The following is a 15635-nucleotide window of genomic DNA, read 5'->3' as shown; positions in this document are numbered from 1 at the left end:
GCAACTATGCATTAGGTCTTAATTTCATCTCCCCAACATGCATTCTCAAAAGTTAACATTCAGTATCTTAAGAGTTTTGTTTAATTGCTTTCAAATATTTGCATTCTGACACAGTATTTTAAACAAAATAACCTTGGAATTACCTTCTGTTTCTCTAAAATGTCATACCACCACTTCCAGTTTTGCAGCTTTCTAGAGCCATATACATTACACCCAGAAAATTAGTGACCAAAATTCTTTTTTTTTTTTAAATTGGGATTGTACACTATGACACCAGATAATCTAAAATACACTATATTTTAAATACAGAAATGGAGTTGCTGAATTGACATGCAGCTAAATGTGTTAAAAACACAAAACAGCCTCTGTATACTACCTGGGTCATTATAATTAAATTTCTCTAACTTAACTATATGCCAATCTGATTTCTATTGAACGCTACAGGGCAGTAACAAACAACTGTTGAACATACCCCCTCCAAGCCTTTTCCTACAGTTTTTTCTTCCCTTGCCAGAATCAGATCTACTGGTCTCAACTGGCTGTGAAACAGCAACAATACTGAGAAGGAAGACAGACAGGTTGATTGACAGCACAGGTAAGAAGGAAGTAAGTGGATGTGATAAGGAAGCAGGATTGCCCAAAAGACCATCTTGAGGTAAGTTGGGAGGGTGCTTTATTGGGGATTTCTCCTTATGGTGCCTTGATAAATGTGGGTTGTTGCTGCAGATGGCATTTACTCAGTAGAATATACTTTATAGTGTATTAGAATACTACTGAGGACCACAAGCAGAGTAGATTCACTGGTTCTTCCTTTTGGAGGGCTCCTAGCTTTTACAACTGCAACAGACAGATATACAAGAACTGAAGCTGTTGCCAGCATGCGAATACCCTGATAAAGGAATTAGAAGCACATGTTCTGGAGGTGGGCAACTTTTAACCTATAGCTCTTATCAGCCTGAACTACCACAGCCTATGATGTGAGCTGATGGGAGTTAAAAGTATAGAGGACCACAGGCTGCCCATCCCTAATATAAAGGGCAGTTAATCCAGGGAGCTTTCAGCTAAAAAGCTACTAAAAACACGAGTCACCAAAGACAACCTAATCTAATCCAGCAGCAAATGGTACCAAAAGGCCTGCAAAAAATATTACAATATACAAAATATGCTCAAGAATAACAGATTAGTACTCAGTCTCATTCAATAGCTGATATTTCTTACCTCCATTTAATAAAAGATGAAAAACTGGACGGAGGGAGGAACATTTTGCCTCACTTATGCCAAAGAGCACATAAAATTAATATTAATAACAAACCTTTCGCAGTTCTGAAATACATTTCCCATTGTGATAGCATAATGGCTATGTTCTTGCATCATGTTCATCCATGATTGCTAAGAATTCTGACTTGCCATGCATGATCAAACATCCTTCTTGATTGCTGCCACTTGACTGTTCCTGTAAACAACTGGCCAAACCAGGAAACCTCTGTCCGTGGTTTGTTTAGTGTTATGTCTGAACCAGGCTCTCTGACATGTCTTCCTACCAAGATACAATCATAAACCAAGGTTTACAATGTGGGCTGGTTTAGGAGAAGGGAATTCCCCAGCAACTCTGGCTTACCAAGATATCTGAATCAGGCTAATAGCTATACTCATTACTCCAGACACTATTTACATATTTTAATCAAAAGATTAGCCACACACAGATTTACTGGCCAAACCCAAGAACTCAAATAAGTTTTTATTAGTAGTGTTAACAAGGAGCTTAGATGACTTCTTACCAAATCGTTTGTGCTACTTTTCTTCATATGAGTTCAGCTTCAGATAGCACTTTATGGGACACAGTTCATAACCCATTTTGGAGTTTCTGGGATGGCTTTAGCAACTGTGGATTGTTCTGTTACTATCTTGCACTCTAAACTTTTAAAGTCCAGTGCTATTTACAGTTACACAAACTGATCATGGTTGTACACCACAAAATATGGACTACAAACATAAACATTTCCATTTTAACTTAGTATACAGCAGTATTTAACCAAAAAAAAAAGTGTCATGGGATGGATTTTTCATGTGGAATAGCTAAGCCTTTTAAAGCCCATTGAAGTAAGCAGCAAAAAATGAGTGTGATAGAGCGGTCAGAGTATTAGACCATGACTCGGGGACCTGGGTTCTAGTCCCTACTCAGCCACAAAGCTCACTAGATCACTTGGCAGTCACTTGGTGTGAGCCTAGGTTCTCAGAACTGTGGTGAGGATAAAATGGCAGGAGATACATGTATGCTGCTTTGGGCTCCTTGAAGAAAAGGTAGGATATAAATGTAACCTGTGCTTCTAAAATGATCTGTAAAATTGGGAAACTTGCATGCTACAGTTGTAACATTTCAGAAGTTGACAATTAGCCTGTCAAACCCTTGATAGCCTGTGAAACCATGAGCTCCAACAACTGCTTTGTAACTCTGAGTCATGGTAAACCTTACCAAACAGGATATTTTTTCGTGTCTTAAAAAAATACCAAGCTATCATATGCTCATATCAGAGTTAGTTAACTACATTTAGGAAAACACAAATGGGTCATATGCTGACTTATGGGTCACAGCTGAGGGATGTGCCAACAAGACAGCACTGAAGAAGCGGGCATGCAATCATGCATCACATGCATCCCTGCTGTACGTGGGTTTTTTAGGAGAGCAGGGGAGGGAGTCCATGCCCTACCTGCTGGCATGTGATCACCAATCTGTTTTCCACTGCTGCATGCAGCCTTAATAAAAACATTGCCCACCCCATCCAACACGTAACCGCAACCAGTGTGTTACTTTGTAAAAACCCAATGCTACTAGCTTTCCCTACAAAAACAAACATGCCTCAAGTCATACTACTTTTTTCACAAAGGAAAGGTATACTTCTCCTGATTTTGATGGTGGCTAATCTCTATGCATTCACATTATAATAATGTTTCACAAGATCTGGATACATACAAGGCATGGATCCTGGCTTCCTAAATTTTTCAGATGCAGTTAGCAGCAAAATGTTCCAAAGGTAGCATTGAGCAGTTTGGGGCAGGAAGAGGCTGTTAGCCATTTTAAGGCTGATCAAGTGAGGGAATTAGCCTTCTTGCCATGAGGCAGTCTGTTTCAAATGGCTGGCACAAAAGATACCAAATCCAAATAATGGAATAGCAAGCTAGAAATTAATCAATCCCCAGACTGAAATAATTTAACACAAACAGCATTTGGAAGAATGCCCAACTTAAACAATCCTTTTTGAAGCATTAGTATCCATGCTTTGTTAAACTCATCTGCTATCACTTTGTATCCTTCACAAAACAAAATGCTAATATTTACTTCAAATACTTCTTAACAATGTCATGTGTCTGCTGACTGAATAAACATGTTACATTTATGTTAAATGTATTACTTTCTAGACAATGATTTTTCTCATTAAACTGGTGTCTTAAATCTTCCAAGAACTCCACTTTCAGCTTGTTTAGTTCTTCTGCCAAGCTCTTCATCTCACTTGGGGTCAAGCTATTCTCTAGAGAGACAGACAAAACACACAAAGTGCTGTAGTTGAATCTTTATATCTCCTTACATTTTGAGAGAGAAAACAGTGGCTTGCCTCTTTGGGAATAGGATATGGAAAAAGATAAGTGTTCAAAGCCTTCCAGCAGCAAACAGACTGCTGCTAGTACTCCAAATAAATAGCTTTGCTACATATTTAAGTAAAATGTACACCAATTCAAAGTTAGCAACAAGACAAGACCACACCTTGCTGAGCATACCTTTAGCATTCTGCATTACTTGAGACACTGTTCGCCTGACAGCCTGGTCAGCTTGATGAAGAACATTGACTGCACAAATAGCTCGATCCACTGCCTGGTCAAAATTTTAAAGAAGTTTTATTTTAGTAAAATTGTTTTGCAAATTTACAGAGGGAGAATGATAACCATGCTTTGCCACTACAGGCATGTATCCTACAAGTGGTAAACTTTAGGGACCTTTCTAACCTTTCCTCTTCACAAGGAAAGGAGATGGAAGTCTTACAATCTTGCAAAGTTTTATTATTATTATACACCACTTTGGCTTTTGTATAACATAAGGCAGATCTGCATAACCTTTTTGGCCCTGAGGGTCTAGCAAGAGAGTCCCATGAGTTTCTGGTGCTAACTAGGGTATCCTTCCTTTACTGCTAATCCCAATGAAATATTCAAGATCAAGGATTCCCTTGCTAGCACAGAAAACTCCAAGCAATGCCACTATGAATTTTCATGGGAGCAGATGTAAGGAGATCTGGCAGGCACTATAACTAGCTTGGCCGGCTACACTTTTTGCATCTTGGATAAAATGCAATCTAGACATCTTTTAAAGATGCTCCCACAACCCAGCAAGCCAATCATCAATCTTCCCAAGAACAAGTGTGGAAGGAAAAAACCCCTTACAGTGTTCTGAAACGGAGAATAGATTCTCCCTCAAAATCTACTCCACGTTTTTCTGACAGTTTAATTTAGCTGCTGTAATATAACCTCCCACAATAAAGGGAGCAGTCTTGCTCCCTTTCACAGCCCTAGTCTATTGTGAGCTTGTTGAAGACTGCATGAGTCTGAGGCTTCTTATTCTTGTAACAAGCCTTTGTTCACCATTATGTCTGAATTAAGTCAAGAGGTTTTGCTTACTGTCTTGATGCATTTAGAACATTTAACCACAGAATATATAATTTTCAGGGTGACACACAGTTTAAAGCCAACATCAAGAATGCTGTTTCATTTTAGTCTCAAAAACCTATCAAAATGTTATAAACAGATTCTTTCTTCCTAGTGGCTAAAATGGCTCGTGTTAGCAGGCAAGCAGAGGGAAATCAGAGTTAAAACACTCCAGCTAAAGTGGCTTTCTCGAATAGCCACCCACTCAGAAAATAGGGAGAAATAGAGTCAAGGCCCTGATCTCAGTGACTGTATAGATTCATATGGGAATAGGCAGACCTTCAACTACTAACAGTAAAGGGGTGGGTAAATATTTTGCCTGTTCAGAATTACACTGGCCTTTAACCACAGTTTTACACTCAGATGAGCATGCAATCACACAAAAAGTTATTCAGTGACCATTCTTTTTCCTTGAAATCACCAATCCACTGCAGATCCACCCTGTTCTATAGTATGGCCAATTAAAGCATACAGTAAATCTTAGCAGAGGCAAGATTTGAGCAAATCACAGTCTGCTATAGGCATTCCTGGCTTACCGGGTATTCTGTGAAACATCTAAGCTAAGAATATAAGACTTCTACTCATATATTTTAAAATTAAATTCATTTAAATACTGTGAAACCAGCCAGTGTTTAATTACTATTGTCTGCATTATTTTTGACAGTGGGATCCAATGTCCTTTTTTGGTACTAACCACTGTCTTTATTATTAATCCTTTGGGCCAAAACCAAATGTAACTCTATGTCGAAATGATTCTGCTCCTGGGGTTATAACTTGGAACAGAACACATTTCATCTTTGGTATGCGTATTTATTTATTTACTTATTATATTTAAAACATTTTTACCCCGTCCAATATGAAAAAACATCTCAGGACAGCTTACAATAATTAAAAAAAATAATAATTACAATAAAACAATAATAATTACAATGATTGGGGCAATAAATGACAATAGCATACATAACCCCAACAAAACAGAGACAAAAACAAAAAGCGACTGTTAAAAACCATTTAAAATCCCTTAATGCTTAAAACGATGGGTGAATAAAAAGGTTTTTACTCGGTGCCGAAAGGAATATAAAGTTGGCACCAGGTGAACCTCTCTAGGGAGCACATTTCACAATCTGGGTGCCACTGCAGAGAAGGCCCTTCTCCGGGTAGACACCCTTTTTGCCTCCTTCAGGGAGGGCTTGCCGAGCAGGGCCTCTCTTCCCCCGCCAGATGTCAAACACCTGTTCTCAAGTTGTACCTATGGCCTTCTGTCCACTGCAGCACTACTTAACATTCTACTCCATTAGCTCCTATCTATTACCTTTTGTTCTGTATTCTCTTCCAAGGGCTTCACTGGGTTTTCCAGAGTGGTAGATAACAAACTTAGCACCTGAAGACTGGGACACATATTTAAACAAAACAGTTACTTGCTGAAGGATTGAAGGCCGGTCTCACTGAGATCAATTGTTTCATGTATGCAACAGCATGCTGGGCAACAAGTTTACAGATCAAAATGCAACTCAGCCACCAACTGTTTGGGTTTTTGGAAGAAAACTAAGCCAAAAGAATTATTTGCCTCACCTCCCTCAAAAGTTTTAGTAATTTCTCTCAAATGGCTTCTACTGGGAACTATGAAATGGGTTTTATGAGAAGTTGTTGTGCACCCAACTCCCTTTTTCTGACTTGCTTGACTTCCTTTGGTGGTTTATCCAATGGCGAAAAGAGGGATGGCCTGCTACTTAAGGGGCATATGCTGGTTCCCACTCTGTATTTTAAGTATCAAATAAAAAGGTGCTCTTTGCACTTACAAACTGTGGGTAAGAACAAGGCAAAATACAAGTGACTGTAATTATAGGAAAAGGAGAAGCTGCCAAACTGATTCCAACATCATGTATATGCTGATGGAATCTGAGCTAAACAAGGGGTTCTGGCTGACAGTTTAACGATCAAACCAGCATGCAGCTGCAGTGAAACAAGCAAACTCAAGCATAATTAGGAAATGAATTGAAAATATTATACTGCTCTTTTAGTGACCACAGTTGGAATACTGTTTATGGTTTGGTCAGAATTGGCAAAAGCTCAGAAAAGGGCAACGATAGTAAGTAACTCTTATGAGGGAAAGTTGGAGTATTTGGAACAGTTATTTCTCCCTTGCTCATAATACCAGAATCTTGGGTCATCTCATGAAACTGACTGGTCAGAGATTCAGGACAGACAAAGTACTTCCTCACATGGTGCATAATTAAATTATGGAATTTTCTTCTGCAAGATGTAGTGATGGCCCCCAGTTCGCAGAGCTTTAAAAGAGGCTTAGACAACTTCAAGGAGGAAAAGGCTATCAGCAGCTACTGGTACTGATAGCTATATGTTGTCTCCAGTATCAGAGGTGGTATGCCGATGTACACAACTTGCTGGAGAATACAGGGGTTGTCCTCACGCCCTACTTGTGGGCTTGCCACTGGGATCTGTTTGGCCACTGTGCAAACAGAACTAGGTAAACCCTAGGGCTGATCCAGCATAATTCATAAACACAAGAAGGTGTCCTGTGTTACCATGACACAGCTAACAAAGGCAGCACTGTATAGGGAACTCGAACAGTTGAAGAGACATTTCTTCTTTCAATGTGACTACATACTTATCTTCGGGTGAATGTCCTGTATTCTTCAGAATGAGGCTATTTTGCTCCCATGTGTATTTCTCTGGATTTGGAACTTCTATTTTCTGTACCATTGTGCAGATGGTTTCTTCAGGCAATGGCTGTTTCCTCTGAGAATTTCTGTCTAAGCAAACCTCAACACAACAGTCCAGAAACAGCTGACAAAAACCAAGGGTATCTAGAAAAAAATCAAAGTAATTTTTTGTGTGTAAAAGTCATTTCAAACTCATCCATTTCTGAAGAGTCTGTGCATAAGATATGAATACTCTACACAAATTAGAAGTCATTTGTAGCACCATGAGGTGAGGAAATGTAAATATTTCAGAGTTTGCTATATAAAGCACAATTCTACACACACTTAGAAGAAAGTTCTACAACCCACAGTATTCCCAGCCAGTAGAACTTTCTTCTGTTTAAACATACATAGGATTACTCCCTTAATAAGTATACCCATGCAGACACATCGACTTTGTTACCAGAAGACAGCAGCAAATCATTATGTTCAAACTTATTGTGGTATTATGGCATGTACAATAAAATTTTTAAAATGTGTACCTCAGCCCTCAAGAAGACTACCTACAACACAAAAGTTTAGGTTCATCTAAATGGAATAGTTCAACTTAGCTTTTATTTATTTATATTGCGATTTATATCCTGCCTTTTTCCTACAAAGGGCTCAAGGCAGCTTACATCATCTCTCCTCCTCCATCTTATCCCCACAACAACCTGTGAGGTAGGTTGGGCTGAGAGTCTGTGACTGGCCCAAAGTCACCCAGTTGGTTCCATGGCCGAGCGGGGACTCGAACCCGGATCACCTGAGTCCCAGTCCCATGCTCTTAACCACTACACCACACTGGCTCTCCTCCACACAGCCCTTTGCAAATGCTAGATAAAGCGTCAAGGAGACCATCTTGAATATGACAAACTGTGGTGCAGGTGAAGAGAAATCCCTGAGAATTGTCTAACAGGCTGAAATGGAGGCAGATGAACTGGTTAGGGTTCTATATGCATTTGAACTGAGCCTGGAAACAGATTGGGACCCAATATAGTTAAGCACTAGCAAGCTGTAATCCCAGTACCTGGTCAAAACTAACAGCTATATTTTGAACTAACTGCATTTTCTGAACTGCTTTCAGATGATAGCCCCACACACAACACTTTTAATTATTTTAACCTAGAAGTTACTGTGGTCAATGAAAAGGTCAGTCCAGTGTGAACCAACTATGACAAAAGCAGGTACAATTATAAAAGGAATCAAAATAAAACTGCTAAGACCATTCCCATATTCAAATCTATGGTGTGACAGCACTTCAAATATTGGGTACAGTTTTGATCACTGCACTTGGAAAAGGTCCTTGCAGAGTTAGAAAAAGTGCAGAGATAGGCAACTAACATGATTAAAGGGTTAGGGCAGCTCCCCTATGAGGAACAGTTACAATACTGGACCGTTGAGCTTAGAAAAAAGGCAAATGGGGAGAGATAAAGAGATGTTCAAATAATGTATGGTATGGAGAAAGCAGAGTAGCCTTTTTCTCCCATAATACTAGAACCTGGGGTTCTTCCATGAAGTTGATTAGTGGGAATTTCAGGACAAATAAAAGCAAGTGCTTCACACAACACATAAACTATGGAATTCACTGCTACAGGAGGTAGTGATTGTCACAAATTTGGATTGGTTTACAAAGGCATTGGACAAATTTGTGGAAAAGGCTATCAGCAGGCACTAGTCTTCATAGTTATGTACTACATGTGCACACCATTTGGTGTGAAACTTGGAAAGGAGGAAGCTGTTGCACTCATAACCTAGAGCCCACCTAGCACTGAATGTGTCCTTTTTTCAGCACCAGGTCAAGACAGGCCTCTTTTCTGAGGTTTTTAAGGGCTTAGCCACCAAAGGGCCTAAAGGGCATCACAGGTGTTTCAGTGTCTTTTTATCATTTGCAATGTTTGTGTTTATCATCTTTTTTGCTGTTTAATCATTTTAATATTGATTCTGATCATTTTGACAATTGCATTTTTATCATTTGTTTTTATGGATTTTGTGAACTGCTGAGAGAGCTTCAGCTGTGCAGCATTATAGAAATGAAATAAAGAATAACAATTCTGCTTGAGAGAACCTATGGGCAGCTGGATTGCACCTGCGTGAACAGAATGCTGGACTAGATAGAACCTGGGTCTGATCCAAAATGGATCCTGCATTCTTACCACAGCATGGCTTGCTGTCATCGGAGTATCCCTGCCCAAAAGGGGTTTTAGCTGCCCCACCTGTCTCAGCTGGTGGAAGGCACTCTGCATCACACAACTTTCCTTTCCAGTAACAGTAGGCTCCACAAGCAGCAGCAAGCTGTCAACCTGACCTCCATAGGTTTGGGCTTGCAATTCTCACCAGCCCTAGCTAGCATACCCAATGGTACAGGATGAGTTGCAGGCCAAATATATGAAAAGCACCAAGTTACCAACCCGCTTTGGGGCAACAAAACATTGCCCAACATAAGCTGAAATTTTCCTATACAAATGACCCCAAGCAATGTGCCTTGGAAATGTTTCCAGCAAGCTCACATTGTTTTCCTGCACAGAAAAACTACCAGTGTTTCCATCTTGTCACTGAATCAATTATTAAGCCCAGATGCCAGCTTAGCACTTTGATTGCATTACTGGAGTTCAATATAAGGAGAGCTGAATGTCTCCAGTATATTGACCCCAAATTCCAAAGTACCAAATAACCACCCAGAAAGCCTGCCTTGGTTAATGGATGGTATAAAAATTAAATAAAAATTAACTTCCCTGAGTGATTCATGGCATTGTCCTGGCAAAGGTTAGTTAAGGCAGTTTTATCAGCCGAGACCATAGGATTTATAGAATCATGTGGCTGGAAACGACCATCTGCTCATTGTACAATTACAACTTCAATGGCAGTGAAGAAAACAGGTATGGGCAATCTTGTACCCCCAGCAACTCCCCACTCAATGGTGCCACGATACAAGTATCCTATGTAACATTATTGATATTGAGGAAGACAGGAGCCATAAAGGACTGCATGAAATACAAAGCAAGGTTCTGCTTTGCTCATCCAGGTTAAAAATCTCTTTTAGTGGTAACATCTCAAAATCATTTGCAGCACTGATTCATAAGGTTGAGCTGCCAGCTTAAATATAAAATCAAACTTACACTGGCGAGCTAATCGGTACACTTCATATCTCATACTCCGATAATAAAAGTTGTCATCTAGAATAAAATATATTGGTTGGAACGGGGTAAGATCTATTAAATATTGACAAGATGCAGAGTCTTCTGTTCTTGGAGATATTACTCCTTGCTCTTTCAAACAGCAGACAAAGCTTTTCCATGTTTTTTCAGTTCTGTTTGGAGGAGGAGAATAATGGCATCCTTTAATAAGAGCCTGAAGGAAGTGTTCAAGATACAACAATAACTCATGCCGGTACCATCGCCACTGAGACATCTATGAAGTAAAAGGACAATTATTCATGGTTAGATTACCAAGTTCTAGCTGCCGTCATCAACAATGAAGGTTTTGCTATTTCCCCAGTGTAAAAATGGATAGCATTTCTTGTCTTCACATTTTAGATTGCCTGCAATGTTTTCTGAGAATTAATCATGTTTCTTCTTTTGAATCCACTCATTTCACTTTAACCAAAACGCCTCTTCATTGATAAATTCTTGCTAGAAATTTTCAATTTACTAAGAATATGCCTTCTGAAAAGAGTGACATAACTTGAGTTAGCACAAGACTAACAGTACTTCCTCCTCTGAAATGCATTCCTACAATTTGTATAACTATAGGTATGAAATCTACTGGATAGCCATGTTAATTCTGTTGCAACAAAACCACCAAGAATATTGTGGTACTTTAAAGGATATCACAACTTTTGCAGCATAAGCTTCCTGGCCTAGAGTAACAAGCTCTGATATACAAGATGCGTATATCACTGTAGTTTTTAGGGCACCATAAAGCTGCTAATTTCTCTAAGTGTCAGATTAATATTCTTCTAACAGTTACAGTAAGAGATGTTTAAAATACACTGTCTATAGTTGAAAAAAGGGTGAAATATTGAAAAGCAATATATCTATATCTCCAAACCAGTGAATTGCATATTAAACTACTATAAAATATAATGCATGCTAATTGACAATTATATATATATATATATATATATGTATATAAACTGTTAAGAGTCAGAAGAAGTACAGTCAGTAAGGGGGTTTTTGGGTATAATCTTCAAAATATGCAACCTAGTATTCTCTCCATAGTAATTAAAAAAATGATTTGCAGGAGATTTTAATTCCCCTTCTCTTGACATTTTATTTCCACTGAAAATAGTTCTTTACTCAATATTTAATTAGCATAACTCAAACTAGCTTAAGAAAAAATGAAAGAAATATTAAGATAGGAAGTAGAAACAAAAATGACATGTTTAATTATTAAAGTGGTCTAAGGAATTCATAAAGGATAAGCCAAAACATTTTCACACATTCAGACAGCAGCTGATCCAAGGCAAGCCTCAGAGCTTACTCTAAATAAAAAAGTATCCCAAATTAATCTATGACCAATCAAAACAAATACTGGAAGATAAGCTCAGACTTCATAGACAGCTTGCTAACTATCTGCTGTCAGTATTTACATAGGAAGAACATGCAGCCAAGCAGACGTTTACTGACCAATGAAAATGGTTACTACAAACTGCCAATAAAGCTGACGGAATCTAACAAATAAGTACTGCCCCAAGCTTGCCTCTGTCTTGCTGAATGCCTCCATGGGAATGATATCATCATAAGTGAAAAGAACACTGCACCACCCCTTGTGCTTCCTCAGTGACTGACTCAGCTCCTGTGCCATCGTTGTTTTACCGGCTGCTGGTAATCCACAAAGCAGGCACAATCCCAGCTGGTGGCACCCAGGATTCTGCTGTTGTTGTGCCATGGACCTGGCCTGCTCATGGACCTTCCACTTCTGTGACACAAATGAACAAAAAGCATGAAGTTCTGCATCTGCTCAATTTATTCTGCCCACTAGCACTGTGGTTGCACACTGAGCAGGGCTATAGTTTCCTTCCAAATCACAAATACAACTGAAGTGACTAGCTTTGTTCAGATACCAGTATTCCTGGAAGTTTTTGATGTCTCTCTTGCTTCTTAGAAGGACAAAAGTAACAGCTGCTTGTAGAAGTCAATAGTGAGATCTAGAATTTCACTGCTGTGGTGGTCTGAGAGGAACATGTCAAAAAATAAAAAAGAAGAAAGTGTTATAGTCAGTCATTTTCACAAAATGGCTATTATGGGGTGAGGGAGCTTGTTTATTCATAAAATGGCCACCATGGTATGCTTGGTCAGTCACAAAATACTTTTCCCATAAGGCAAACTGCTGAGACTAGCTCCCCCTGCCCCCCCCCCCCACCCCCAGCACACTTTCAAGCTTTCAGGGAACATTGCCATTGTGGCTTTAAATCTGCAGACCACAGAAGAACATTCAATACAATATGCAGAAAGCAAGACTTAGTCAAACCCCCAATTATATGCAGTTTGGGAAGGCAAAGAGCCAGAATGCATAAGATTTAAAACTATGACACTAGATCAGTGTTACAGGTACCATTTTTCTTTTTCAATTGAGAACAGTCATTTGTTAAATGCTCCCACTAGCCTAAAGACATAGGAAAAAACACAATATAGTGCAATAAGTTTTACTTATGTCCTTGTGCTAATGAGGCTGGGCACATTTTCACAGAAGTGATTCAGCTAAATAACTTTAGACCCTGAGCTTAATGGTCATATAGCCATGCATATGACTGCAATTATGAAGCACACAAGTAACATAATTTCCTGTTCCTCCAACTAGCATTCCATATTCTAAACCTGTTTTAAATTCCTGATAGGTTGAAGCAGAGTTTGAACTGGGGTTCAGAAAGCTTACTGGGTTACTATGCACCAGTCATAGACCCTCAGCCTAACCTACCACACAGGGCTCTTTCTGTGAGGATAAAATGGAGAAGGGAACCTTTTAAGCCACTTTGGGTCCCTTGTAAAAAAAGAAAATAAAAGAATAAACAGGACATACATGTACTAACAACTCTTTTCTTTTGGGATAATAAAATTACAGTATCCAGAGCATGTGCAGCTTTGCTTGTGGAACTCACTTAAATCAAACACCATCAAGATTACACGAATAAAATGTTTGCGTCTACTGCCCTCATCATGCGCACTCTCTGTATGATCACAGGGGTCGGCGAGGACGCTGGGCTGCAGGGACCTGGACTTTAGCTCCAAGGTCCAATCCAAGATACCCCACTTCCTCCTCATCTAAGGATGGGGAGTGGGCTGAGGGGCTTCCGTCCCCCGCTAAGAAAGCCTTCGCAGGGGAAACTTACCGATCCCCCGAGGCTGGCCTGTTTCTTCAACCGAACGCTAGCACTGAGGCCAGCACTGCAGTCCCCTCGTAGCCACCTAGTCAGTCCTCTCAGGAGCGATGTGGTCGGATACCCAGCACGACCCTCCATGATCCTCCACTGCCTCACCTCTTTCAAGCCGAACTTCATGTCTCATCAAACTCCCCATCCCATCCCCAGTACCTCACTAAACCCGCTCCCCACGGCCGCCATTTTGTCCCCTACCACTACCTACCAACACTCAGGACGAAACAGAACGCCGAAAAGCTGCTCTTCCGACAGGTGAGCCCACTACCATCGCCGAGCATGCGCAGACTGAACAGATCCGGTCTCACTGGCCAAATATCGCGACAGGCTGTAAATCCCTCCCACGGCGAGATTTGCGTGAAGGGGGATTGTGACGCTTCGGAGCGGGAAGTGTTTTTCAGGGCAGAGCAAATGTATTCTTGAAAGCACCTGAAAGTATTCTTGAAATATCATGGATCATGCGCTAGCTGTCTGTTGTCAGACACGCTACTGAATTTGCATGGAAAGTCCTCGCGGTTCTTCTGGCACCACAGGGCGCAATCCAAGGCGTCTTAAAACAGCCAAACGTCCTGCAGCGCTCGGCACGCCTCAGCCAGCTGTGGTTGGAGCATGTTAGGAGCGGCAGGATTTTTTTCCAGTCTGAACATGCATTACATGCATATGTATGTTACATGTACATGTATGTATAACATGTATACGATATGTTAGTATATCGTATTTATTTCCCGCCTTTTTTCTTTCCAAGGAACTCAAGCAGGCTTACATAATTCCCCTTCTCAATGTTATCCTCACAACTCTTGTGAGGCAGTTTGGGCTGAAAGTCTGTGAGGGGCCGAAAGTCACCCAGTTAGCTCAGTCGATGGGTGGGTAGCTGGGCACTTGAATTCTGTTCTCCTAACTGCTGAATATCCATGGTCTGAATCTAAGATGCTGAGTTTTGTCTCAGCCACCAAAGGTAATATGAATCGTGCTGATGAGTGTAATATTTCCAAAACTCTAGATAAGCTATTGCTATGATTGTACCTGTCTCACTGAACGGTTAGCTAAGCGCTAATAATTCGGCTGACTATGCTGAGTGATTGCCGCACTCTCTTAATAGGCCAGGATGCCGAAGGGGATAAGTGTTTAGCTCAAGCAGTCAAACATTCTAAGGCTTCCTGAGGTCTTCTGTAGCTTGTAGGATCTCACCTTCCCCAGTGGGGCTACTGTCCCCTGCATTGGACTAGGAACCCAATGCTTTTTAGAAAGCAAAAGGTTACCTGTTAACTGCTAACTGTATTCCATATTACTTGCCTCCCTCAGTTCCTGCTGTCCATTGCTCTTAAAGCAGTAATCCTATATGTTTACCTGGAAGTAATTGTCTCTTAACTCAATGGAGTTTACTTCTGAGTGAACAAATTCTAGCAAATAAGGCAGATGACGAGGTGCATGCAGAGTGTGACCCAGGAGAAATAGAAAAGTAGATTTGGAAGACAGGTGTTTAAATATGTGTGGGGGAGAAGAAACTAAGCAGCTTTTGCAGGTAAGGCAATGACAGATGGGAAGAAGGGCTGGAACTTTTAGTAAGAGAAAGCAAGAGCTGGTAAGAAACTAGATGGGATGTTGGTAAGCAAATGTTAGATATTAACTTTGAAAGGTGAAAAATATTTTAGAAACCAAGCACTAGTCCCACTACTGTCCTTCCCGCTTATCCCTCCATATTACTGGGATATGTAAAACTACAGGCACAGTTCTATATATTTACAACTTTACTACAGAACTATGAAAGATAACACAAGAGCAGCCTGCAACAAACATGTCCAGTCCCAAGTGTTTCTGTCCAGGGTTCCAACCAGCTGGCCATTATTTCCTTCAAGATACTCCATTCCCAC

At 40.2% G+C, this 15635-nt stretch overlaps 1 protein-coding gene across 2 annotated transcripts; it reads right to left on the bottom strand.

Moving 5' to 3' along the window:
* Positions 1 to 1205: 1205 nt before the first annotated feature.
* PSTK (phosphoseryl-tRNA kinase) lies at positions 1206 to 14071 on the bottom strand. Of its 2 annotated transcripts, XM_044445590.1 has the most exons (8): positions 13973 to 14071; positions 12454 to 12561; positions 12090 to 12308; positions 10508 to 10799; positions 7319 to 7517; positions 6005 to 6080; positions 3775 to 3868; positions 1206 to 3527 (listed from the first exon to the last, which is right to left on the bottom strand). In XM_044445590.1, the coding sequence occupies exons 3-8, from the start codon at positions 12276 to 12278 to the stop codon at positions 3334 to 3336; spliced, it is 1044 nt and encodes a 347-aa protein (XP_044301525.1). In that variant the 5' UTR covers positions 12279 to 12308; positions 12454 to 12561; positions 13973 to 14071; the 3' UTR covers positions 1206 to 3333. The 2 variants fall into 2 exon arrangements, with proteins under 2 accessions (XP_044301525.1, XP_044301527.1); XM_044445592.1 differs by lacking the exon at positions 12090 to 12308.
* Between the last annotated feature and the right edge of the window lie 1564 nt (positions 14072 to 15635).

The sequence above is a fragment of the Varanus komodoensis genome, unplaced genomic scaffold (assembly GCF_004798865.1).
Source record: "Varanus komodoensis strain SLA01 unplaced genomic scaffold, ASM479886v1 scaffold49, whole genome shotgun sequence".
NCBI lineage: Eukaryota > Metazoa > Chordata > Lepidosauria > Squamata > Varanidae > Varanus > Varanus komodoensis.
Note: the sequence above shows the minus strand (reverse complement) of the source record. Positions and strands in the feature narration are given on the sequence as shown.

Coding starts and splice junctions, on each gene's coding strand:
- PSTK (XM_044445590.1), bottom strand. CDS start 12,278: ATGGCACAACAACAGCAGAATCCTGGGTGCCACCAGCTGGGATTGTGC. Junction 6,081..7,318: donor GGACATTCACCCGAAGATAA/GTATGTAGTCAC, acceptor TATGTGTCCCAG/TCTTCAGGTGCTAAGTTTGT. Junction 3,528..3,774: donor AGTAATGCAGAATGCTAAAG/GTATGCTCAGCA, acceptor CTGTCTCTCTAG/AGAATAGCTTGACCCCAAGT.